Genomic DNA, 26,305 nt, shown 5'->3' with positions numbered 1-26,305 from the left:
ACGCATTGTTTATCATCTCCAGGTTTCCACATTTATTTAGATACAGGGATTTCTGTTACTTACAAATTGAGTTAACCTCCTGTGGCCTTCTTTGAAGTTCCCTTGATTTTCATTCAGGAAATGCTTTCATTGTTTATGTAAAATTGTGTGTCATGGCAAAGCTATTGCTGTGGATGGATTTAGCACATTAAAGCCAGTCAACACAGCTGAACAAAAGGCCATCCCATCAGTTAACCCCCATTCGATCATTACTCAGTGATGATATTTCAAACAATTAATCAATTTCTCAACAGTCCTGCATGATAACGAACTATTTTAAAAAAACATTCCCTCCCCCCCGCCAAGGCAAAATATTTCACAAATCACCTCTGCACATCTTCCAGTGCTTTAATCCTTTCTTGTCACGTGGCTCTTTCCAAAACTGTGCCGCTACAGGCCCCAAAATGTTGACTGTCAGCAGCTGGGCAGACACAACCAAGGTAATTACTTGTTTGTTTTACTTTTGAAACCATTAAGGGCACAACTGTCTTGACGCAAGGTTTGAAAGCCTGCCACCTGCTCTCAAAGTCATTAGTGCCAGACACTGGCCTGAAAAGGGGCAGCTGCTGCTCGGAGGCATCTACAATGTCGCGTCTGTAGCTCTGCATCCTGAGCAATACCAGCCACTGGCCCAGCCTCACCGCGTTACAAACAATGCAGCAGCAATTATGCATCGAGTGACTTTTGAACAGATATTTCAGCCCAAGCTTTGCGATGAGTTAATTGCATTCTGGTGAAGGTGAATGTGCAGCCCTGAAATTGATTTGCATAGGCCACTGCTGATTAGAAGGCTTCCTATTCAAGGGGTCCATAGAGAGGCACGCTCGAGGTTATTTGGCCTATCTTCCACAAAGGCCAGATGTCTTAGTGACCCACTGGTCTGCAAACTGGCGGCCCATTTATACTGATGGGGGGTGAGAGGCAGGGGAAATTTAACAAAAAATGTGGAAAATTGTTTCAACTGCCACGCTGGGAGAATGTACATGCTACCACTGGATTACAAGTCAAGCTTGCTAACCATTACACCATGGCGTAATTCCCTTCTTGCATATGCATATGCATGCTTGCATGAATGAATTAATTTGTAGATAAAAAAGCTGGATATTCGGTAGATTTCAGGGACTAGGTTTATTAGGCATGGCTTTAGGCTATAACATAATTAATGTATGCATTCCAGAAATGAATTAATGTTGCATGAATTGTGGAGTGTCAGCAGTCCTGATCTTGGCATTCCTGTATTCTTTACAATACTTGGCACGAGGGCCATCGTTATTTTAGCTATGCTCTATATTCAAGTCAATACAGTGTTTGTGATTGTTTATTTTCAACTTCTGACCTACATTTAGCTCTCATGGTGCATCAATTTAACTCTCAATGGGTTTCAGAAAATAATAAAATGCATAAGGTCAACGATTGTAAAACTTCCATTCGGTTGAATAAAACGAAGGGATCTAATGGCTTGAAACTGTATTTAATAGTTGCCACATTTCGTTGTTATTTTTCTTTTGTGATTAGATACATTTCAATTGGAATAATGCCAAAATGTAAGCACTTACATAACACATTCAAAATTTCATATCAATTATGATTGCAAGTGAAAATGCACACTAATGGATATACATGTGGGTTTTTATTACTGTTTTACATTAAATACTACCATATTCTTTGGCTTATAAGATGCACGTTCTTTCCCAGGGTCTAATCGATGTTTTGTACTTCATACTTTACACCCTTGTTTCCCACTTTCAGAGGATATTTTGGGGTGCGTCTTAATTCATGGAACGTCTCATGAACCAGATAATACATTATAATTGGCAAAAAAAACATGAATACACAAACAGCTTATGTTATGCTGAGGTTATTCTTTTTTTATGCACTCACTAATTCATAGCTGCATAAAAAGCAAACCACTCCTGTGCATCTCAGTTATTAAAACCAGAGAATATGCCTTTAGCATCAGCGATTTCAATCTTCATTTATCCCCCCCTTCCCCCCAAATTTATCGTAAACTTGGCTCGGACCATCAGCAACTTTAGACATGAAAGCACCCTTTGCATTCAGAAGGTGTTACTGGTCATCTTCCCGTGCCTTCTGCCAAGGGGCCGACAGCCAGAGACTCAAAGAAGCTGGCAAAGTTCCATTGCTGTGGGCACCAGCCTGTTGAGAGACGCAGCCAAATCGGGAAAAATATAACCCTTTGGCCTTCTTTATATTCCCTTTCCAGCTAAGTAGGCAATATCACGTGAACCGCTAAAGATGTGGGTGGGGGTGGGGGGGTGTCCTGCCATGGCAAAATGGTTGAGCACGGTGGATTCGCAATCCGTAGCCAGTTATGAATCCCAAAGGAGCAGCAACTGAAACAATGGGCAAGTTTATTCAATTCACCGGGCAATGTCATTGGGTACGACGCAGTTAGTCTATCGGCGGGTCGCGTGTGGTGGCGTAAGTTTAGGTACTCTCACCTCTTCCAATATTTCTGCCCAGTGTGGAAGAGTAGACCAAATAAACTCGAGAGGGGCTCTCTAGAGCTCCCTTTAGCAGAGGCCCATCTATCATCAGTGTGTATGAGTGAGCAATTGCATGGCTGCACCTGTACCTTTTTGCTACACAATGCAGATATCTTTGCTTGCAAGTGCTGCCGTGATGCATATAAGCACACCTTTGTATTATTCTTGTTTCAAATATTATTACAATTCTCATATCGGCAAAAAGCAGCGAGGTGAAAATGTGCTGACTCAGAACTCTAACAGCAGTGCATAACCCTGTGTGTTAGGGGATGGCCCGCGGAAGCAGATTTCACAGAACTACTTCCGATATACTTCAAGTGACTTTTCGTGTCCAAAAGCTCAAGCGCACACTTTCTGCCATATGCAGTCATTGGTGAACAGGCTGAGACTATCAGCTGCCTTCCCTGGAGAATGTGGTTTAATCACGGGTTACTTGAAACCCAGATTCAACCCTACAGCAGTACCAGCTCAGTTCTGTCACCTGCTGAGCCACCTAGAGGACACCTTCCACTCAAGACACAGACATGGGATCTGTGCACAATGCTGACCGCCGCCTTCCCTCCTGCAAAGGAGATTCATTATTCTTCGCTCTGCAGGCTGGACTCGAAACGCGTTGGAGAAAGAAAAAAACCAGCGCACTCATTGACTGCTGAGCTGACAAAGACATCGTTGGTCAAGCTGCCTTGATAAGGTGTCGTGCCCTGGTACCTCTGCATCGCTGTGTAACCGTCCTTGCTCGACGGTTCTCTATGAACCTTCAGCGCCCCTATTTTTTTTAAGCAGCCAAGCCGATCAACTATCGCTGTACACCACCAATTAGCATAAAGGACGGATCGATTCACAATAAAAATTTAATTAAATTAAATTTGTATAGAATAATAAATTACATTTTAATAGAATAAATAAAATGTAATCTTACGTTGGCGATGATTGCATCACAGGTGATTGCACCTTGAGTAGTGCTGTTTGTTGCTGGCGGCTTGGCGTGTGGGGCCCTTTTGGGGGTTGTAATCAGCAACCGGAGTTAAAGAAGAATACTCGTGGAAATCTATCATTCATGGTCCTTGCAAATGACGTTTGATGTTACACTTCGGTGAAATGAAGTGAGCAAGGCTGTTATGCATATGATGGAAACAATACAAATGAGATCATTAAAATGTATATCGATGCTAAATTCAGTCATGGAAAGTGTTAAGCCACCAAATGAGCCTTATTGGCGAGAATTTGATCAATTACATATTTGTAAACGTGACAATCGTGTCGGATCATTGAAACTACTCCATGACCTAACCAGAAGGAAACGAAGAGGGATCAAATGGATCAAGTATTGGACCCATCACAGCATAATTGTTTACCGTCCATAGCCACTTCATCAACAGGCCTCATTTTTAAAAATCAGCCAGTCCTGTTGGATATTTCATGAAGGCCAAAAAACATTCCGCATATGTTAAACACAGATCAATGTTCTATTTTAATAAAAAAATATATAAAAATTGTTAAAGGCTTGAAACACGGCCATTGAAGAGAACTAAGGCAGTCGTTTTAAAATATTTAAGACGCCAGTATTGAGCCGGACTGCAACGTACACTGCGGTGATTATTATAATATTAAGTTAAGCCCCCCCCCCCGACCCTTTCGCTGTACCTCTAACCCCATGCTAAGAAATTAAAGCATTATCTGAATCGCCGAGCAGTTGACAAGGCCTCCCTGTACGTCGTGGTACTCGGCAGCTGACGAGGGTTCAAAGGCGAAACTGTCGCGTCAAAAAAAAAAAAGGGGTCTCACGGTGCACCTCGCTGACGGAGCACTCGCTTAAATTTCACCAACAAAACATTACCTGCACTGCAATGGGGAAGGGGGAAGGGAGGAAGGGAGGGAGGGAGGGGTGTAATGTTCCCTGGTGATAGGCGGCCACGTGTGGATCTGAGCGAAACCAACAGAGGCATGCGCGGCGTTGTTCCGCGTCGACGATAAGACGCACGCGCGATGCTAAGCGGGTTCCGCCTGAACATGTGGGAGTTTGAATATTTCACGAAGATCTTTTAGAAACTGGAACATTCCAAAGTAAATACGGCAAGATTGTGCGATTGCAAGCGGATGCGTGCTAATAAACATGCCCCTGATTACCACTGCGTAGGTGTGAGCAGTCGCGCTGCATAGCTCTCCGATGAGTCTTAACGAGTGTTGTTCGGGCACGATGTCCGACGTTTTACTCCACGCTGCTGGGAGCTTCTTCAGACTTCCTCCCAGACGAAGCAAATGGACAACATTGGCCGGACTACACCAGGCGCCAACAGCAGCTGGCAGCAATGCTCCATAATCATGGGGATAAGGTGAAGCTGCTCGTTTCAGGTTCCTTGAAGAAGCACCCAGCACGTGGACGAAAACGTCGGACATCATGCCGAACCACACATGGCACAACATAGAGCTCTGTTCCTGATGTTTATTTCAAATGTAAAGCACCGCCGTTGTCCCTGCGGCTGCTACAAACGTGAGAAAGTATGTGCGCAGCGCGCCTGATCTCCCCGGAGGGAGGTTGAGTTCGCGGTGTTGGAGGTGTGAAGAGTTTCACCCTCGCGATCGTTCAAAGTTGGGCATTGAGCGGATACGTGAACGTATGCTTGAGTTACAACCGCGACCACACGAGCGCATTCAACGCTGAAATGTAATTACCGATGCTGAATAACCAGACCAGAAAACATGTGCATCACGTTTTGAGGGTTGATATTAGATGTGAGTGCACCAGATAAACTTCGTGGCAGACCCTTCGTAGAATAAACAGCTTGAATGAAATATCCTTGGTTCTTTCGGTAAAGTCACGTAGACGGGAAATAATACAATAATAAAAATATTAAACAGAACTCAAACTTTTCTGTTTTTTTTCTCTTGCTGTGTATCTAACTGTAAGTCCCTCCACATTCGTCGCGTATAGGTAGCCAAATCGCGACACCGAGGCCCTTCCCGTACGACGTCGATCTGGGCTGCGTACCGACGGCAACAATCTGCGTGGAGGGTGGTCACTGCGCAGGTTGTCAATGCCAGGGTATGACGGGGGCCGGACCGAACGGGGGCCGGACCGAACGTGAGCCTGCCGCCTCCCAATATCCTTCACCGCAGGTTTTGGTCCCTTAATTAGCGTAACACCAGAGCCAAGTGACACCACCCCCCACCACCAAACCTCTGTTACCCCCCCTCCCCTCTCCTCTCCTCCAGGGATGCCAATGTGTGAGCGATATTTACTTTGGGAATGTTACGATTAGTGAAGCCAGGTTTAGCTGCAGGGTTGGGAAATCCCCCCTTGCTTCTGAGCAACAGAGCCGTGTCAAAGTAATCATCACGCTTTTCGCTTCAGAGCCATTCTCATTTTCCTCCGTCTTTTTCCTAATTACGTTTTCACTCTTCAAAGCACGATAAGGAATCCAGAATGAGCACTGTGTGTGTGTGAGCGCGCACATATATATATCATAGGCAGCTGAATATTCTCGTCATGTGTTTGTAAGAGTTGCGTACAATTACGTTGCAATGAGTTTTGCAAACGCGTTATGCTCATCTTGCACAAGACAGGAGAACTCTCTCTTCATCCGTGGTGATAATGGGAGGGAAACCAATATCATGGATCCTATTATCTAGAATTTATTCCATTTATCCATGTTGAGAACAAAATATAATCACGGATAACGGTAAGAACAGGGCTGCATAAAGTCGGAGTTTTTACTCGCACTACAACCTGCGCGGATAATAAGCTGTGCGAAACAGGATGGAGAATGAGGATCCCTATAATTTATTTTCTTTCTTTTATTTGTCTTTGTACAACGAGCTTTCCAAATAGCCGGAATGTTAAATTGGTGTAATTTGTTTTCATGCAGGCTTCCCAAGTGTTTTCAACAGGCCCTCATAAGATATTTATCTCTTAATCATGAAGGCCTCTATGAGTTTGGTACAAAGAGATGCGGATAAAGATTTATAAACCATGAAAGAGAGAGAGAGAGAAAAAATGAACGTACGTAGATTTGATCTCATGGCCTTTTGTGTACGAGAGTAATATTACTGATAAGCATGCGATGGAAGATTGGGTCATAACTTTGCCTTCATGGGTGTATCAAGTTACGTTTTTTTTTATTTAATGAGTCAATCGGGTCTATAGTTCAAATAGCGCAAAAACTAATTTGGCATGCTGCTGTATAGCATCCTGCACTTTTAATTGGTGAATTCAGTGATAACATAACTCAATTTCTCATACCAATTACCAAATGTGTAGAATTATAACTTTATTATATGATGCTTTAAAACACTGTGACATTGATTACAACCAACTAAAATGCAGATTATTCACATGGTCACTGCCCACAGATTACGTTTTTGGAAGCCCTCTATTGCACTAAATTACATCCCGAGTGTATTTATTTTGACGTAACTTGTCATTGTGGAATAACAGCATAGTCATAGGAATGGCATCATGTCTGCATACACCGCTTGTATAATATAATCAAACTAAGAATATGTATTTATATTGGAGGAATCCGATGAGCTGTGAAGCTCTTTCTCACAGATGTCAAGTTTTCTACGTATTTTCACATTTTTGTTCTGCAACTAAAACTTGCACAGTGGATAGCTATCGCATACCCATCAACAAACAAGTATTCAAAACAATTTTTCCCCCAAAATGAATCTGATATCGCATGTTTTCCTTCTGTGCCAAAATATGCCATTCACTCTGACCACCATGAAACGAATACTCAAAGGATATGTTGGTGCTATCTGTATAGAGTACCATGTTGTCGTTTAAGTGTGCATGGACTCACTGCGGTGAAGTACAATGGTATTTTCTCATATTAGGTTCATACAAAAGTCTGTTTTCTTTCTTGCTCTGTGCAAACCCGTGTAAAATCGCCAACTATTCTTCTGAATCTTGAAAAAAAATAATTGGTGTCTTGAAAAGAATGTAATTCCTTTATAGGAACTTCTGGTAAGCCCTTAAGCATCGGCCGCGAGACAGTGGTGGAAATTCCACATCCTTAAGGCGGAGAGCCGCCAGTCTATAGGACAATGACTGTCAACTAATTTTTATCAACCATCATGAATAATGATGGGCTGAGTCCACCACTCTGGATGATACGGATTAGAAAACATGCAGATGCATGACCTCAATCAAACAATCAAGAAAAGTCTGTGGGCCTTGGGCCGAACTCGTCGATAGCAGGAATGATATCCGATGGTCAACAATAATGATCGGGTGACAGGGAAGGGATGGAACATCCACGGAGGTGATGAATTTCGCTCACATGCAGGCACTTAGTGAGTTATTATTTTGCAGCATTGTGAGAGTCCTGCTGTCGATTGACCATGACTAATGATGATGATAACGATGCATGTGGACAGTGTATTGTCTGGGATGGATCTGGTTTAATGCCGTTGGAAGTCTCCGAGCCGTAAGTGAAATGATTTGTGTTTTCTTAGCATTTTCACTGGGGTGAATGTACAGTAGATTCAAAAATATATGTTGGTCTTGGACATCTGCCATATTAATACGGTAGCAAAGCCCTAGACAGCCATTAAATCATTATCTTACCAGACAGCGCTATGCTGTAGGAATTTAAAAGAAAAAAAGAAATGTCCCAGTCCCCATCCTGACAAAGGCACTGACTCATGAAGGTCAGGAATATTAATGAATCACCACGCAGAGTTTTTCGAACACATCCGTGATGGTGCATGGGCACGGGATGAGTTCTGGCATTTCACTCACAGGACACTCGTAAAAATGAACGGGAATATAATTTTTTTTAAATCTCCCACAGCATAGCAATCTATTCCGTGACCTTTGTAGATGGCCTCTAAAACAAGGCAGCGTGTATTCCTATCCAAGCGTTCCCCAGATTTTTGCGCACTTTCAATAATGCGCGTGATAACCCAGCATCCACGTGCAGTGGTGTCGCAGAGATTTAGCCATAATTCGGCAATGTAAATAGATTAATACCCTGCACAAGAAATTTCCGAGGTATTCCAATACACCGTGGAAGATCCTGCCGGAATGTGATAGCACTCTTAGGAGATCATGAAATGTAATTTAGCTTGGGATGTTTTAATTTTTTATCCACGGTAGAGATAGAGGAATGGACCCTTTAATTGCTCTCTCAAGCCACTGCTGGCAGAAGGGCCTCCACTCGATCGAACTATGGATAATATTAAGTCTATACTCTGTGGTTCTTTCGGTAAAGTCACGTAGGTATAAAATAAAATAAAATGTATACCTACGTGACTTTACCGAAAGAACCAAAGATTATAGATTCCTGCAGTCACGAAAGCTTCCCCGTTGACCAGACATGTTGGAAGAGGTGGAAGTAGCCACGCGTTACCCTCGCCACACCGCGACCTGTCGATCGACCAACTGTGAGGAACTCAATTCCACTGCCGAGTGGACAAAGGCGGGAGGAGGGTTTAATAAACACGCCTGTTGTTTCAACTGGCTCGATTCAACAATCAAGACTTTTGCTTTTCAATATTATTTGCACCGTTTTTTTTTGTAATATATGTCTCTCTGTTCCATCTCAATCGTTCCATCAACCTAAAAGTACATTGGCATTCGATATGATTACGATTAGCATACGTGATGAGACCACTTCACTAACCCGAACGGACCAGAATGCTGCAGTATGGTTAAATGAGCACCCAGAAACCCCGCTTGGAATGGGGAGACATTCATCGTGGGTGAGGTCATTTCCTTCGGCGCTTCAGAATGATCTCTTAACAGGGCCAGATTTCAAATCACTCTTGTAGCCCTATGTTGGACCTTCTCGATTCCCTTCGGCTTCTTCTGTCACCGCGCCCTTTGAAAACCTTGGTCCCATAGGTAAGAGGCTTGCTTTGACTTACTAGGGTTCCTGTCTGGCTCTGGGATCATCATTATCATCAGCGCCAACATTGTTTTTGGTGCTGATGGCTGAAGGCCATACTGCCCTGGGTTTGGTCGTATGGAGACGTGGAAAATAAGGCACTTGCATACCTGGCATAATGGGTATTCTGGGGTTGGCCTCAAAATAGGCGTAACATTCTTCAAGCAGAGAAAAATGGGGTTTTTGTTTTTTTTCTAAGAGCCTGGATAGCTTCATATTTGTAGGAATCACTAAAGAAGTCAAGAGAACCCTAAAGGAGTTTGAAATTTTCTATGAGGTCCTGAAGGACTTTCATGAAACACATTGCGGCTCACGACGCCTTGTGTCCAGGCATGTGTGCGGTTGCAGATGTTACGGGATACAATAAAATCATAAAAAACAAGCCACTATAGAATGCTTCCTTTGGGAAATGTTGGCTATATCTACACCTTAATTTTATTCTGACAGCTCTGTGCTCTGTGCAAAACAGTACAACTCGCTTGAGTCATTAAGAATTAACGAGTAATTTAGAACCATTATCCAACAACCGAATGAATGAAAGCCTCCCCAGGTTATGTTGCTTTGCTGATGGGTGTCTTCCTGCCATACTTCGCCACGCTGGTCATTGCCGGTTGGTGAAGAAGGAAGCGGAGGGCAGCACTAGTTCTGCTAGAATGTCTAGTGCACCGTGCTATGCACCCAGCGACCCCAGTTCGATTCCCGGCCAAAACTTAGGATCAGTCGTGAGTGACATCATTAAAAAAAATACACATCTTTAATGACCGCCAGCCAAATGGATGATCATAATGTGCATACATTTACTTGATGTATAAAATAAGGAATCATGACAAAAGTTATGGTTTGACGATTTTTGTCAAATTTGAGCTTTACCAATAACGAGTGAAAGTTTGTGTTTCTAATTCCATAATGGATGAAATAAATAATGAACGATTAGATAGTATTTTGGTAGTTGCGGTTACCATAAGACAGAAAGGGTTTTTCCTTATTTATTTGGAGGTTCTTATTTAATTCGAGGTTCTTTCGTCAACGGAGTCCATCGATAATTGCAAGTAAAATAATATAGAAGCAGGTAGCAAAAAAGCTCCTCGAAAAAGGCCAGACCTTTTCTAATAACTGAACCTCGGCCTCCGGTGTCAATGGTCACACGATTAATTGTGCCGATGCGCACCGAGGGCTTTAATGACCCTGAAATGTAAAGCCCTGACGAAGACGCAGTGGCGTAGCTCATTGCAAATTCAGCAACTGTGCTCCCCCCCCCACTCCCCCCCACATTCCGAACGCTCCCAACCCAGCACTCCCAGCACTCCCAGCTCTCGCTCTCTCTCTCTCATGCGTCCAACTGACGGAGTGCGTTAAGCAGAAACGCGGATGGTGTTGCGCACAATTAGGTTTGAAAAATTCCCGATTCCTCATTGAAAACACTTTTTGGCAAAGACGTTGCCTTTTGTGGTCTCAATTTTTTTGGCGGGGCTTGGGGTGGGTTGGTAAGTCACTTTCCTCGCAACCGCTGGAATAAGCCGAATAGAAGCTTAACATATACACGTAAGATTGTACTTCATGAAAAGCAGGTTATTTTCCTGTTTTGGTCTATTTAAGAGCGAAATAGGATTTCTCCGCAACTCTGGCTGTCGCCTGATGATGCTGGTTGTAATTTACCGGTAAAGTGTCGTACTCGAATTGTAAACGTTGTGGGTTTACCTCTCCAACACACAGGTGTGCTGTACTAGTAACGAACTGGCATGTTTTGTTTAAGTGACAAACCTCACTAATTGGCTGTGTCGGGTGGTGGCGAGTTTAACGACACATTTATGTTTATGCGATCTAACCCTAAAAAAACTATTTTACGGAAAAGCCAGGTCATGGTTCGTTTTGGACTGCAAGGCTCTTCTTCAATAACAAACTTGGACAATGCGAATTATAAAATAAATAGATACTCCTCCAAGTCCACATGAATTAGTTAATACAGGATAGGTGGCTCAAGTGGTAGAGTTCAATTCCTGGTTGGGCAGCGACTCAGCCTGTCATTCATCTCGGACTAACACAATCAATACCACTGTGTGGTTAGCCTATGGATAGACTCATCCCCCGTCATAGGAATGAATATTTTCAACTGAATCTCAGGTTTAGAGTCAGAATGTTCATTTATCGTGGATAATTTTATGAGCTGTGAAGCTCTTCTTCAACATGATGTCCAACCACTGACTCAGTGTTATGTAACAAGAGAAGATCACCACCTCGCCGTTCATTTGAGCCGGAATTCACTTTGACTTATTTTGGAAACACGCTGTTCTGTATGGATTGTTTTTTGTTTTTACTCTCTGTGCTATGAATTCGAAGTTATGCATCCGTTCTAGATGATAAGCTCCACCCCCCCCCCCCTAAGTGTCCTGTGTTCAGTCTTCTGGTGTCCTGCTAACCCCATGTGTGTGGGAGCATGACAAACCAATGATTTATATCTCCGCCAATTAGTTGTATCTGGACGTCAAGTATCCCCTCTGAGTCTCCACATCCATCTGTGGGAGGATGCATGTTTTTGTGTGTGTGTACGTGTACGGCAACCAGAACATATAACTGTTATATCGTGTTTATGTTCACCAATGTGATAGACCGACTCAAAAGAGCACATACTGGAATCAATCACTTCGTATCTCATCCGTTGACTCTGACGGTGCACCGCTGAATCCTGGAATTCTTGAACGTTTGTGTTCATCATCAGCGTCGTCAGCCTCCCTCCGTGCCCCCGTGCTCAACGAACTCACTCCCCTCTGCCTGACACCGCCCACTCTCGTCCCGTTCTGTGCAGCTGCAATCCATTTCACTCCACACGCACACGGATTTCATTGTCCCGTGTATCCTTAGATTGCCCCCATCTGCGTATTTAACTCCCTGGCCTATCGTTATTTCACGAGCGTTGCTCACGGGTTCCCATCCCACGCAGCGGTGCGTCTTGCATGAGTCTACTCGGGTTTTCTTTATGTGTTTACAGCAAGCGTAAGGTCTCCACCACGTTATTTCCTCTACCAATATCAGCGACTATATATGACCTCAAGTATACTTTTTGTCGTCTTTAACATTTAAGCATGCGTGTACGGAGAGACATAAAGAGTGAACGTCGATGAGGGAACATGTGCCGGTTGAATATATCATTCAAGGTGTCAAGGAGAGTAAAGTCGGTGTTGGAAGTAGACATTGCTGGAAGAGATGGCGGGCCGATGGTCAAAAAAATATAGATGGAGCGATGAAAAGGGCGCAGCAGTGGCGGGATGTTAACTACCTCGCCTGGTCTACAGGAGGTCGTGGGTTCGATCCCGACCTTGACGCCTGCTGTATATTTGGAGTGTTTGCGTGTCTCTCTTTCTCTCCCCGTGGTCGCGTGGATTTTTCTCCAGCTCCTCCGGGTTTTCCCTCCACAGTTACAAACACGCGTTTGGAGTATTTGGCTGCTGCAATAAACTTCCACGTGATGATAAGCCGCTTCGTTGAGCTAGCATTTGTGGCCAAGTTGCTTCTGAAAAAGACTATATAGCTCAGTGGGTCTTACCTGGTAAAATACAAATTGTTTAGTTTAATAGTTTAGCTTAAAACAGCTCGCGTGCAGATGATAGGTTGATTGTGACACTGTGGATGGGGGAAGGCCTTCAATTCAGCAGTGGATTGACCATGGCTGATATTAATATTCTCATATATATACACAAAAAATATAAAGCACTGCTTTTCTGCGTTCTAGGTAGAAAAGTATACATTAGTTTGTCTAACTCAAATTGAGTGAAAAGGTATTTTTTGCATGAAAAGAAATATAAATGTAAAAAACTGCATTACTTGTTTACAGTATGGAACTCACTCAAACGTTTGTAGAATTCATGTCGTTAGGTCTACTCCATTTATAGCCATTCTGAAGACTGTGCCTTTCTTTCTATTGCAAGAAAACTCATGTGAATGTCAAAATGCTGCTTATCGTCAATGTTTCTAATCCCCAAAAGCACGATTCTGTAATATGATTGTAGATGTAGTGAAATGTTCTTTTTCCCTGGCCAGAAGCATGCACTCTTGGCGCGTTTTCTCAAACATCACAAGTCTTTTGACATTTGTGTTTTCCAGATGAATAATCGTCTTGCACCAAACTGAATGTCCCCTTCGTACTCTCTTACGATGAGATGGAGGAACAAGATTTTAAGGACTTGTTTATTTATTAATAGCCTAAGATTGTAACACGACTGGTTAGTCGTTCACTCAGCCCATCAGTCCTTCGGGGGGTGATAAAATAGGTATCGCTTTGATGGTGAAGTCAGCAGTCTGTTGGTCATGTGGATAAACTTCCCCCTCCTATAGGATTGTGGAATGTCCACCACTGGCTCAGTGCTGTACATAGTCAATGTGCACGACCTCAGTGCTCACATGAGCCTGACTTTTTCTGGAAGCACTGATGCATCGACCAAAGCGGATGAATTAAAACCCACATTCGCGGTAATTTTTGAGACATGTATTTAAGTTGAATTTCTTTCTCACCCTACGTAGCCAACAGTGCTAATCGGAGGGCCCACTATTCATTGCCTCTGGGTTCTTTGTACGGAGGCAGAGAGAGCCAGCCAGAAGAGTCAGGTCGGCAGGAGCGCCTTCACTGCTGATACGGCATCCGTTTTAGTTCTCCGAGATAACTTGTGGTCAGAAGCGGCAGTGGCGTCAACACGCCGGGCTAAGTTTACTCCACCGTAACCCGCATTGCAGAAGAGGGAGGGGGGGGTGAGGTTTCTGCTCCTGTATCAAGAGACGCGTGACGGGCCCGAACGCAGCGCAAAGGCATCGACCGTTTAGTCACAGTGCATCGAGGTGAACCGGCGACGACGTTGGATGCGGGGTGGGTCTGCTGTATTCTCGGGCTCGAGGTATCGGCGCAATGTTGAGAGCGAGCACTTTGGGCCGCGTCCCAACGTTTCGAAAGCAGAGCTGCCCCGTTTTTTTTTTCCCAACAAAAAAGTTGACCGAGATGATTTTGCGTGGGCCCCAAAGAGCCGCTCGTCATCACGGTCCAGGGATGACAGGTCACAAGAAGCCAGCAATTATGATCGCGAGGGTTTGCCACTCACCGTACTGACAGCGCGGACCATGGAATCCCTGCGGGCAGTCACATAGTTGGGAGGAGTCTGTTGAGCATGTCCCTCCATTGAAACAGACTCCTACACTGCACGTGGCTGTAGGGTAGACAACGCACAACGCACAACATTTCATTAGCAAGAGTTAAGATAAGGTAAACAGTAAAGGTGCAGCCCAGCAGTTTCTTTCTCAAGCTACTGCTGGCAGAAGGGCCTCCTACACAGGGAGCTCCAGAGAGCCCCTCGAAAGAGAGTAATTTGAGAGAGAATACGTTGGCCTGCTTGTCCATTTCCTTCTCGCCATACATCTTGAAAGGGATGGGAGTACAGTACCCTACCACCTGTGCCCTCCTGCCTATCGACCAACTGTGGTATACCCATTTATTATGGCTTGGTAGACAGAGACAGAATGATTTACGAGAAGTGCCCATTGCTTCATCTGCTGCTCCGGGGAAATCAAATCGGATCAGCGATCTCACTGGACGCCCAGCGTGCTAATCGTTACACCACTGCAGCATTCCCAGCAGGAGTTTAGGTTCGAGTGAAACGTGTAATAGGCATGGGCTAATGCACAGAGACAACACTGAAAATGTGACTACATTGAAACTGTTTGGCATTTGTTATTGGTGAACTAAAGTGTCCGTGCCCAAATCTAACTTGGTCCAATTAAATTTAAACCGCCATTGTAATAAATTGCTCACGTCACATTTGCCAAGAGATTTGCAACGCCGTGAAGTAGTTGGATCAAAAAGCGACGGCTACATTCATGAATATTCCAATGTCTTATCCCAGCTCAAATGTATAAGTAACACTGCAGTTAGAATATGTTTGGCAATAACATTAATCGAACCCATCATCATAAGTGTATTTGATGAAGCAACAGACAAATACAATTTCCGGAAAATATGAAATGAAACTAAAGTTATGTCCCGAGGTCAAAATATTGTTGATATGGCAAAGAGCACTTTGACAGTCCACTGCTGGCGAAGGTCCTCCCCACGCTGTTGTTGGTCATGGACGGTGTGGGAGGCTCGTGAAGGACGCTGCTTCTACTGGGCAGTTGGAGGCAGTCGCCCTCCAGCAACAACGGAGGGCAGAAGAGCGACGCTCACAACAACGAGCGGAGCGCCGGGCGACTAAAACACAAAAAGTTGGTACAGTAGGTGCACAGGTGGTGCATCGGCCAGTCATCGCATTCAGTCGACCCGTGGCACCTGGGTCTGCCCCGTGACCTCCTTCCAGTGAGCGTTCGACATTTCACGTGGCCTTAACGTGCACATAGCCTGGCACAAGCGCTGCGGTGACGTCACTGCCACTTAGTGTCTAATGGCGCTTGTTGTTGACCATACTTCCCCACGCTGGTCAGTGCTGATCAGTTCAGATATCACTCATCGCTGATGTTAGCCATGGCTAGAAATCAAACTGAGGCTGCTAGGTTCGTAGCGCAGTGGACTAACACGACCGCTCCCCGTAAACATTACGCATGGTTAGTACAGTTGGCTACTTGTTGTCTACTAAACATGCATATCAGCTACGAATACTCACGAGAACAGACAGATAACGTTCACTGACGTTAGATGCTAAATGGAGCCACTGTAATGACTGTGAGTGTGCTTCTTATTTGTTGGAATCCGAAGTTATGATAATATTTTATCCTCGTAGGATTTTATCTTAAAACCAATCGCACTCCTGCATTCCTAGCATTGTGATTTTCATACGAATTTATAAACGCATTTAAACGCTGTGAATTAAAACCATCCTCTCTGTCTTTCGGCACACGTCAGCTCTGCGAACAAACCAATGACGAATGTGGATGAAAGGCATTGCTGATCGTTCGTTAATTCTGATTAATATTTTGCTTGGTGCAATCAGAAAATACGTAAATAAGTCGGGAATCCTCGCGCTCGGTAACAAGAATGTTGCAGGTACTGCCCCTTTTTTGTGTCCGTGTGTTTCGTTGGTTTTGGTTGATCGCTCCGCAGAGCCAACTGTTGACTTTGCATCTCCATCCCGGCTTAAGTTTTCCTCAGGTGGCAACAGGCCACGGCCCATTGTTTCCACGGCGTACAGAGCAGATGCTTTGTGCATTAACGCAGCCCCTACCCAGCAGCGTGGAGTTGGGACCTCTTTCCTCCCGCATTCGAGTGTTGATGAAAAGCACCATTCATTTATAAAACACAATTGCTATTTTTGTTCGTAAATATGTATACAAATCTATGCATATTCATAGTGTGTTTGTACAATGAATGCAACAGAATATAAATATAGCGTGCAGAGTGGGCCATCAGCATGTTGCTGACCTCGCCGTGACCTTATTAAAGCAGAACATAAATGTGGCCCTGTTATATTCATCAAATTATTCTATCACGTCTTAGTATCGAAATACATTTTTATCAACGTTATTTTGCTAGTTTCCCCAGGAAAGCCTCACTGAGTCTCAAGACTCTTTTTCAGAAGGGTCCTACCAAGTCGTCTGTGGAGCCTATGTTTAATCACAAATTGAGACATTTGCAGGTTATGTTGCAGCATTGGCATGTCCTGGCCATCTTCAGTTACGTTGGCTGATTTTATTTTAGCAACGGGAGGAAGCGAGAGAACCAAGAGGAAAAACCCCGTGAAGAACAGAGGGTTGAACAGACAAACTCCACGCAACAAAAATGCGCCCAATTATGGGATTGAACCCAGGCCCTTCTCAATGTGAGGTACAAGCATTGCGTCACCATGCTGCCCTTAATTGTATAATTCCTGCTTTGCAAAAGACACGCTTGCATCTCGGTTGGCTCTGGCTTGATTTAGTTTTTTCATCATTAGTATCTTGTATGTATGTTGAATTTCTTTTGCACCGTACATAGCCAACCATGCTAATCGGATGATAATCAAGTGCCTCTGACTTTTGTTTATTATTTTTTTTATTAACTATTTAATTTAGGACTCTGTAAACAATTTGCGTGAATAATGTTTTATGACAATAAATTAACGCATAGGTCATTGCATTATTTAACGTTCTTTGTCACAGCGTGTTGATTCGCACAATCCATTTAAACCTAGAAATGGCATTAACTCGATGCTCAGGAGGAAATGCACAGTAAAATGTAAGCACCTTAACCCTCCAAAATAACAGCGTGAATCAAAAAAAATCCCATACGGTGTAAGAAACTCATGGCATAAGTACGAATGTTTCCACGTGTTTTACCAAAAACCATCGCACAATGACATTTAAAATTGCGCATATATATACATTCATAGTGTGTTTGTGTTTGTACAATGAATGATAGATGCATTGAACCACTTAAGTATTTTTTTTTCTCGTGTGGGATTTCTTTTATGGAAAAACAAAGAGGGCAGAGAGTAAAAAACATTGTTTTTTTTCTGCTCTGATAAATTCCCATTTTCAGACCGACCACTATTCACCATATTTCAATGGAACGGGCTTCATTTGAACAAACAAAATTCCCTTCTAAATTAAAGACCCACTTAACTTTCACCGCAACGGAAAAGAAAAAAATATAATGAACTGCAAATCGGAGCCAAGATTCAAAGTTTAACTTTAGGGAAATCAATTTAAATAAGTCCCAGCATGGTTCATTTTTTCCAAAAACCCACTATTTATGTTGATAAGTGACCAAGATGCAGACACAATAATGAATGCATACCACGCCATGATCTCTATCGAGTAATATATGTTCAAACATTTTCCGAGACCCAAATCTGAAGCGGCTTAATATTGGCTATGATGAGTGGACTTCCTGACTTGTGAATGAGATTAAGCTCTTGCGAAACAACTGATTGGTCATTACAATGGCCTCTATTGTGCCAATGGCTTTAAAGGACAATGCCCAGACTGTTTCTTACCCCTAATAGCTTGTGGAGGGTCCTCTTTGTTGATGTCAATGATTTATTCGACCTGCACTTTGTATATGCACTCAATTTAACGTGCTCCTTCGCATTATAGTAATGCATGCTTTTATCTTACACTGTTGTTACATATATATGGCGAGCAAACACTAATTTAACCTTTTTTGTGTGACAATCCATAAGTCAGAATAATTTGCTATTCATATCAGAATTCTTTGTTTTAAATACCAACGCTACATTTAAATGTGAGATAAGTGAATTGGCAACAATGTTACATGCGTTAGAACACACCTGAGTGTTCAACTGCCTGTATTCGTGCGACTCCAGCTGTATGTCCAGCTCTGAGGAGCCATGAGCAGATCAACTTGTGGAAGAAGTTACACAAGTGTTGATGCGTGTTCTGTTTATAGCACCGGGGTAGTGGTCAGTGTACTGCAGCCTCAGCTTGGTGGCCTTCGTTTGATTCCCGGCCATGGCTGACATTGGTGGCGAATATTCGAATCTGCCCTGGGGCCTCGTCTAGGTTGACTTAGCCGTAAATAAGTTCCTGGTGCAGTGTGTAAACATTTGCATTGCGGAGACGAAGGCGGTTGGCTTGTCGTGGTTCTGGTCACACCATCCCCCTTGTGCGTTGAGCCGGCCTTAATAGGTGCTCACTAACGGAACTTGCCCCAATAACCTGCTAAAGGCCACGCCAGGAATCTTTGTCTATTTACATCCAGGGGTGTGGTGAGCAAAGAGGTTAATGTCTTCTACAAAACCACCAGCAGCTAGGATAAGATTCAAGTCCATACTCATAACTGTATTGCATAATTTGCAATTGGGCTTTAACCTAGCCTAGGCCCCTCCTCAGTGGACTCAACCTTAATATGAATACACTGTGAAAACATCAGCACAGGGGAGAGACTAAGGTGGCCAAGCATGCTGCTGCGGTGCTCGCCACACTACCCTGCCGGGTGCCTAGCCGAGCTTGATAGGCGCTTCCGAACACAACGTTTTGCCCACTCAGTTACCGTGCTAAATCCAAGGTGACACGGATAGTGGGTGGGACTTGCACTTTTGTATTTACAGCTGGGGCAATGCAATTTACAGTTGTCAGTAACGTGACACTGAAACCCACACATTCAGGCAACTCCGTGAAAACTCCAACGCCTACACCCAACGGAAATGTACAATACTGAGACCTCAATTAAACGTCTTCCAGTTTGACCCCAGGGGGCCATTACTGTAACTTTACACTTTAGCAAACGGCGTTGGTTCGTGCTTTTGACAGCAGCCATTTGAACACTTAATTGTCACACACCTAGCCTCGGCGAAGGCCCAGGCAGGTCTCGAATACCTGCTGGCACTTTTCACGCTCAGATCATGGTCATTTTACTGCAATTTTTGGTCGAGAAAGGATGATTGTGTGAGCACAAGTTGTCAATGCTCAGAGGTATTCCTGTAGAATCTGTATTATATTGTGATGGTATTATATTGTGATGGTAGTGCCCTGAATTATTTGGTAACACAACACTTTAAACCATATAATATTGTAGGGATACATTATAGCGCTTTAATCGATCAAGTAAAATATACCACGCACCATTGTTTACAGAATTACACCAAGTATATATCTAATTCGAGTATGTGAATAGCTCAGGAAGCTGATCTAGTCTTGTAATAAAAATCTATTACAATATTGCTGACAAATAACAGTCACGGAACCCATTGACCCGAACGTAACAATTACATGTCAACAAAGTGTAATGAATGGAATAATTCCAGGACCATTACAATGTGGGAGGCAGAATTTTCCACACTAGCCCACCCCTGTCTGTGGGCTTGTATAGTCTGGAATGAAAGAAATATTATCTGAAACAACACTGTAGCTCCACAACGTGTTCACTTCAAACAAACCCTGTAACCCTATGATTAAGTCAAATTAATATTTTAAAAAGCCCTTCTGAACACAACAAAAAATATCATGGCCCAGGGTTTCAATTCCCTCCATCCAATCTGAACCCGCTCCTCCCTCTTTAGCTCTTATAACACCACGATCCACACGAGCGCTCCTGATCCATTACAGGGCCGGGGAAAGGATTTTAAGGTGGTTTCCCCCTTGCTATAGCGACACCATTGTCGGATAACAGTTCAACGTCGCACACAGGACAAGACCGAACACAAAATGATGTGGTGAGCGACGGTGCGTATCGCACACACACACACACACTGACAGCGAGTGGCCCTGGTGAGTGGACTCGACAGTGGTCTCCGGGCCCTCTCTCCACGCTGCTGATGAAGCGGCTGTCGCCTGGCTTCTACGCGATAGTGAATAATAAGCCAACACAACAAATGCGACAAGGACACCAAACTCTCAGGAATCAGAGTGAAGGCTCTACAAATGTCTTATGCAGTGGGACGATTGCCCGATAAATCACCCATCATATATATGTCGCTTCTGTTAGGGCCGCATTATTGACGAATGTGTTGAGATCATGTCATTTGTGCGATACTGCAAAACCTCTGCTTTTGCAGTATCGCCCCAAAATATCACGGCCTTTACCACTGGCTCGTACTGTTCAGGCTTTAACCGTCGGACAAATAAACAGTGACATGTTAACAAATGGAGGGTGCTTGATTTATACCTTGGTTAAACCGCAGCGAACGCACTCACCAGTGCATCAGTCATGTCACATGAAGCAGTCCACGGTTTATTGGTTTTGCACACGTGTCTGCTCTATGTGTTTTCTGGCACTTGATGTACGGTGGTAATTCCCAAAAATCACAAACATAACTTTCCTGCATACCACCGTTAGTTTTCCACGTGTTTTTATTATTAAACAAAAAGTACGTGGTTTAATTCTCAAAAAGCTTTTGTAAAGAAGTGAGTTTTCATTTAGATGAAAGTGCATAGCTCCAGTGGCTTCTTAATATCGTAAGGAAGAGCGTTCCAGACGGCCACGGAAGCGCATCTGAAAGCGCATGATGCAAAACTGCAGCACAACAACAGTTGCTGTGTAAGTGTCCGATGAACGCAGCGAGCGAAACGCGAACCATTGCAACGGCGAATTTCTACTGCTTCGGCCGGATGGAAAAAAAAACCAAGGAGCCCTTTCCCCAAGTCGCCGCAGCGCTGCAACGAACGCGGCATGCGCGTGACGTCAATCCCCGATTGATATCCGACTTGAGTCTTCTCCCCCCCCGCGTCCGCAGCTTCTGGCCAATTTATGAATGGATGCACGAGGGACATCATCCTAGCAGGAGCCGTGTCGGGCAACGTGCCAGAGCCTTAACAATCGACGTTACTGTTGCGTCAGAGAATAATGGAGTTGCGTATCGTTCACCTCGCCGCTTGTGGAGGTTTTTCGCGGTTGTGGATGACCGTCCGTCGGGCTGTTTATATTTTTATTTGGTTTAAAAAAAAAATATTTTACTACCGGTGCGTCGTTCGGCACGTTTGCCTTCGTGATGTTCGGCTCCACGTATTGGCAGCTTCTTCGGGAAGCTTTTTCGGGAAGCTTCTTCGGGAAGCTTCTTCGGGAAGCTTCTTCGGGAAGCTTCTTCGGGAAGCTTCTTCGGGAAGCTTCTTCAGCCACCGAATGCATCCATTCATTTCGTTTCCCCCGAAGAAGCTCCCTGGCAAGTGGAGCGTAGCATCAGACGTCGTGCCAAACAACATGAAGTTCAACGCCGGGGAGCTGTACTCGTTGTGGGTTTTTTTTTTAAGGTGCCCGTTGTGATATTTTGAGTAGAATTTCAGATACACGTGATCACAAACGGCATGCGTCGTGGTGTTTCCTCCGTAATATTTTATGCATTTTAGTTGTTCCTATACAGCGTCTTATGAAGCTCCCGAGTATTAACTGGCTATATAAATGTAAATTATTGTTATAAAAGGTCAAGGTATAACCCTGCGAAAGCTTGCTTACCCCCACTACTCTCCCACGCTGGTCAAACATCTATGCGGAAGTGGGATTACCCACATCTTGCCCCACCACATGCAGCCTGCCGAGTGGCCAACTGTGGAGAAACCATGGACACTGCTGGATGGACGAGAGGTGGGGGGGATTAGAAACTCATTCTTTATTATCAGATTTTTGTGTTTAGTTTTTTCTCCTTCCCCACGAACCTCCGATTGGCACGGTTGGCTACGTGCGGTGCGAAAGAAGTTCAGCATACGCACATAAAAAAAAAACTTGCCCATTTATTTCAAACTGCAATGCCGCAAGATCTGGATCGCAAATCCAGTGTGTCCAAGCACATATATATTATTAAGTTAATGAATGGATGAATTAATGTAATTTTTTGATGGTCACTTGATGTACTTTGACCTGTCTTATATGTCACCCTTGGTATACACCCACCAGCTATACACATTTGCTATGTTCAGGAAATTCCGAGACGTCTCACAGGAGTTCTATGGGTTTGGACTCTATCTATAAATCCGGCCCAGGCACATAAATCGGATATGGGATACACCAAATGGCATTTGTTGGGAAATTAAGTTGCATAATTTTACAAAATCCACATTTTTATTTCAGCACAAGCCTCCCGTGGTTTTGAATGGTTCACATTATTTCAGCAGGGCTTATCGATCGTGTGTTTCATCTCACCTCTAATGTGCCCCCCCCCACCCCTTGCTAAACTCAACTGCTAAGGTCGTCAAGTCTCAGTGGTGGCATATGTATGGGGTAATTCACACTTACGTGAAACACATGTGCTGGGAGGCATAGAAAATGTTTAATCTTTCCTAATACTGTTGCACTTTTCACGTTCGACACGTGTTGTGAGGCCTCGTTTTCCAAATATATTTTGTAAAAAATAATTGTCTCAGAAAAATATTCACTTTCTTCATGACGCCCAGAGCATACCGTGTAAATATAATGTATATATGTTTTGTTTTTTATATCTAATATATATAAAACAAAAGCGTTCCAAAGATATTATTTTGCATTCCTTGGGAGGAGCTTTTTAATTTTCATTTAGGATTGCTGAGCACAGGCCCAAAGAGGCTAAGAACGCCAAACGGCTGGCAACAAACGGCGCATTGCTCTATGAAATCCCACGCGAATTTAAAAGTCCTATTTTGGTGGAAAGATGCTACATCTATTTATTTTAAATCCCGCCAGGTGTTTTTTCTCCCCCCTCTTAAAGATGGCACATAAATTCCAAATGATGGCGCGGCTCAGGAGATATGTCTGTCTGTCAGCTCACTAAGCCGGCACGCATGAGTCACGGCCATGCCCTGATCAAATCTGCGCACTCCGTAGCAGCCACTGAATCCTGGGATTTTTCCCATTCTCCGTAAGTCGTTGTTGCTTTCCCTGAAAATGACTCCTTGAAAGTTTTTTTTAAACAAACCATGCGCATGTGGAGATCCGTGTGTAAATGCGCGCACTTTTTTTGTCACCCCCCTGCTTTGCCAGTAACTTTGTGGGCAGCGCTGCGTAAATGTGGTCTGAATCAAGCCGGGTTATTTAGCCCTCACAAGCTAGGGCATAGCCATACATTGGGGGGTGTAATAAATGAAGTTCGTTTGGAATTTTAATGTCGAGATATTTCGATGGGGGCAGCACTGGTTCACTGATGGAGTGTCCACTGTTAAGAGGCTCGTCTTAGTCGAGTGTTGACAAACTCAAGTGGAAACGCGTGAGGTGTTAAGGTGTTAGTGCGTATCGAGCATTAAAAATAATGCGCGGGCTGCGAAGTTGCCTGGTGATGACTGCACAGCGATGGATTTTAAGATCTAGAACCCCGGCAGAGATTCCTGTCTGGTGTTACCTCTTCATGTGTTTGTGTGCACTTTCTCGGGGTAATCCAGTTTTCTTCTGCATAGCAAACACTTTCATTAATAATACGAGCCAAACATCCCATTGCAAAGGTGTTCCTGAAAACAAGCCTCGAGACCTCAGTGAGGGGCCCGTGATCCGTTTTGCGGGTTGTACCCGTGCTTTGTTCGGCACGATGTCCGACGTTTCGCTACACGTGTTGGGAGCTCATTCAGGAACTTGACTAATTCAGTTTGGAGTGACTGTTTACAACACAGCCGCGGAAGCCTAGGCAGCCAGTAACACTCGGTGAGTATCACTCTCGTGGTAAAAAAATATAACACCGTGGGTATCACCTTTAAGAGTCAATATACCGCAGGTGCAATTTCTAACTAGAGACGTATTCCTGCACAAAGTTACTGTTGTTGCTGGCTTACATCGTGTTATAGCTGGGGCCTTCCCAGTGCTCTGCTCCCTGCCCGCCCCTCTGGCTTTGCATACGCATCAACACCCGTAATGGAATGTCCTGATTTCCATCCCGAGCAAGCCGTATGTCGTGTTGGCTGCCTGAGACAGCGTAGATCTTTATTGAGCATATGTAACGGGATCCGCAGGGGAACGTACCGACAAAGGGGAACAGACGGAGAGAGAGGAAGCGCCCCTGTTTTGAGAAACTCAAGGCAACACCTAGTTACTGTCATCATCGTCATCATCATGTTTCGTGGCTTTTGTCGATATATTTATACGTGTTTTTATTCTTTGTAGCGCCCAGGCATATGTTTGTGTTGAGTTTTGTGTTTGGTTTGTTGTCCTTCCGCCGTACCTCCGATTAGCGTTGTTGGCGACATACGGTGCAAAAGAGGTTCAACATACATACATACTGTACATGTCCATCTTGGTTTCATATGTCAAATGAATAGATAATGAAGTGTAACAAAACAATTAATTTTCGGCTGTGTTTACGTCCGTAGCATTAATCTTGTTTCGTGCTGTTTCACTGTGGAGTAGAGTTTAAATGTGGTTCGGAATGTTCAGGGTTTAGAGGAGGTGGAATTCGCCTAACTTAAGCTATATATATTAAAAACAATATGCATATTATAATTTTCCATAGCAAGTATAAATCAGAATCAAATATATATTTTCAGGAGGTTTTCTCCATTTGGATGTTTGGACAATTCCACGCTTGAGTAATTGGTAAGTGGAAAGAACGAGAAGGATCCTTGAATTCATCTGTGCAGCCGTTTCCTTTCGATACCCTGGGCACCTTGGTACTTATTTTAGCTTACTTTCTGTTCAACTTTGTGCATTTCCTTCACTCGAGCTTGCCCTGGTCTCTTCGTGCAATTCAATATATAATGCCATCTGAAGGCAAATTCTAAGGAATTATGCTGAAATGTAACTACGTTGCTTATTGTTAAATAGTATAAGGAGATAGCTCATTTGTGGTAGGGGACCTCTCTAACTGAACCTAGCAATGGGGGTGGAGAGGCTCATCTCCGTTGGTGGTATGTGAAGCCAGTGATGGAAATTCCACATTGCCATGGTGGGTGGGCAGGCACTTCCATAGCATGACCTACTGTTGCCTGCCCGCAAAGTGGTTTTTATTTTGTCAGGACCATAATAAACGACAGGTTAAGTCGTCCCTTGACCAGGATTTAAGCTCACAACGTTTTGATTATGTGCATGTGCACACTAAACAGACATTCAAACGTGAGCATGAAACTGAACGCTTGTTAGCGAAGTGTTTCGCATGCTCGCTACGGAATGTTAGGCAGCGTGACTACACAGGTGTGGGAGTATTACCGTTGGGCCGTCTCTTTCAGTGCGGCAAGGGGCTTTGGGATTTCATGGCTGTGCAGGTTTCTCAGGTCGTGAGAGAGTCGGGTTTTCCAGCACCTGGCACTGTCCAGTGTGCATCGTTAAGTTGGCAAAAACTCAACTGCCTCGACAAAGACACGCGTTGTAACTCGACACCTGACAGTAGTGCGTGTGGGGGTTTCCTCTACAAAATATGATCATTCCACAGGACATCCTCTGCACAAATATATAACACACACAATCTGGGAGTAGTTTTAAAATTGAAGATGTTAAAGGCACTCTTGAGAAAATACCATCCAAATGTCCCGCACTGATCATGCCACTGCTAAGAGAATGGACTCCACTCGAGGGGGCTC

The 26,305-nt window shown here is 44.0% G+C and overlaps 1 protein-coding gene across 1 annotated transcript in view; it reads right to left on the bottom strand.

Annotated features, from left to right (window-relative positions):
• Positions 1 to 26,305, bottom strand: part of MEGF6 (multiple EGF like domains 6) — a 276,261-nt gene that overhangs the window by 189,663 nt on the left and 60,293 nt on the right. Inside the window, exon 4 of the mRNA XM_078873191.1 lies at positions 14,521 to 14,625. Coding sequence (XP_078729317.1) covers positions 14,521 to 14,625 — 105 coding nt within the window. The remainder of the gene's footprint in view (positions 1 to 14,520; positions 14,626 to 26,305) is intronic.

This window comes from Lampetra fluviatilis, chromosome 36 (assembly GCF_964198595.1).
Source record: "Lampetra fluviatilis chromosome 36, kcLamFluv1.1, whole genome shotgun sequence".
Lineage (NCBI taxonomy): Eukaryota > Metazoa > Chordata > Hyperoartia > Petromyzontiformes > Petromyzontidae > Lampetra > Lampetra fluviatilis.
The sequence above is the reverse complement of the archived record's forward strand: the minus strand, read 5'-3'. Positions and strand labels throughout refer to the sequence as shown.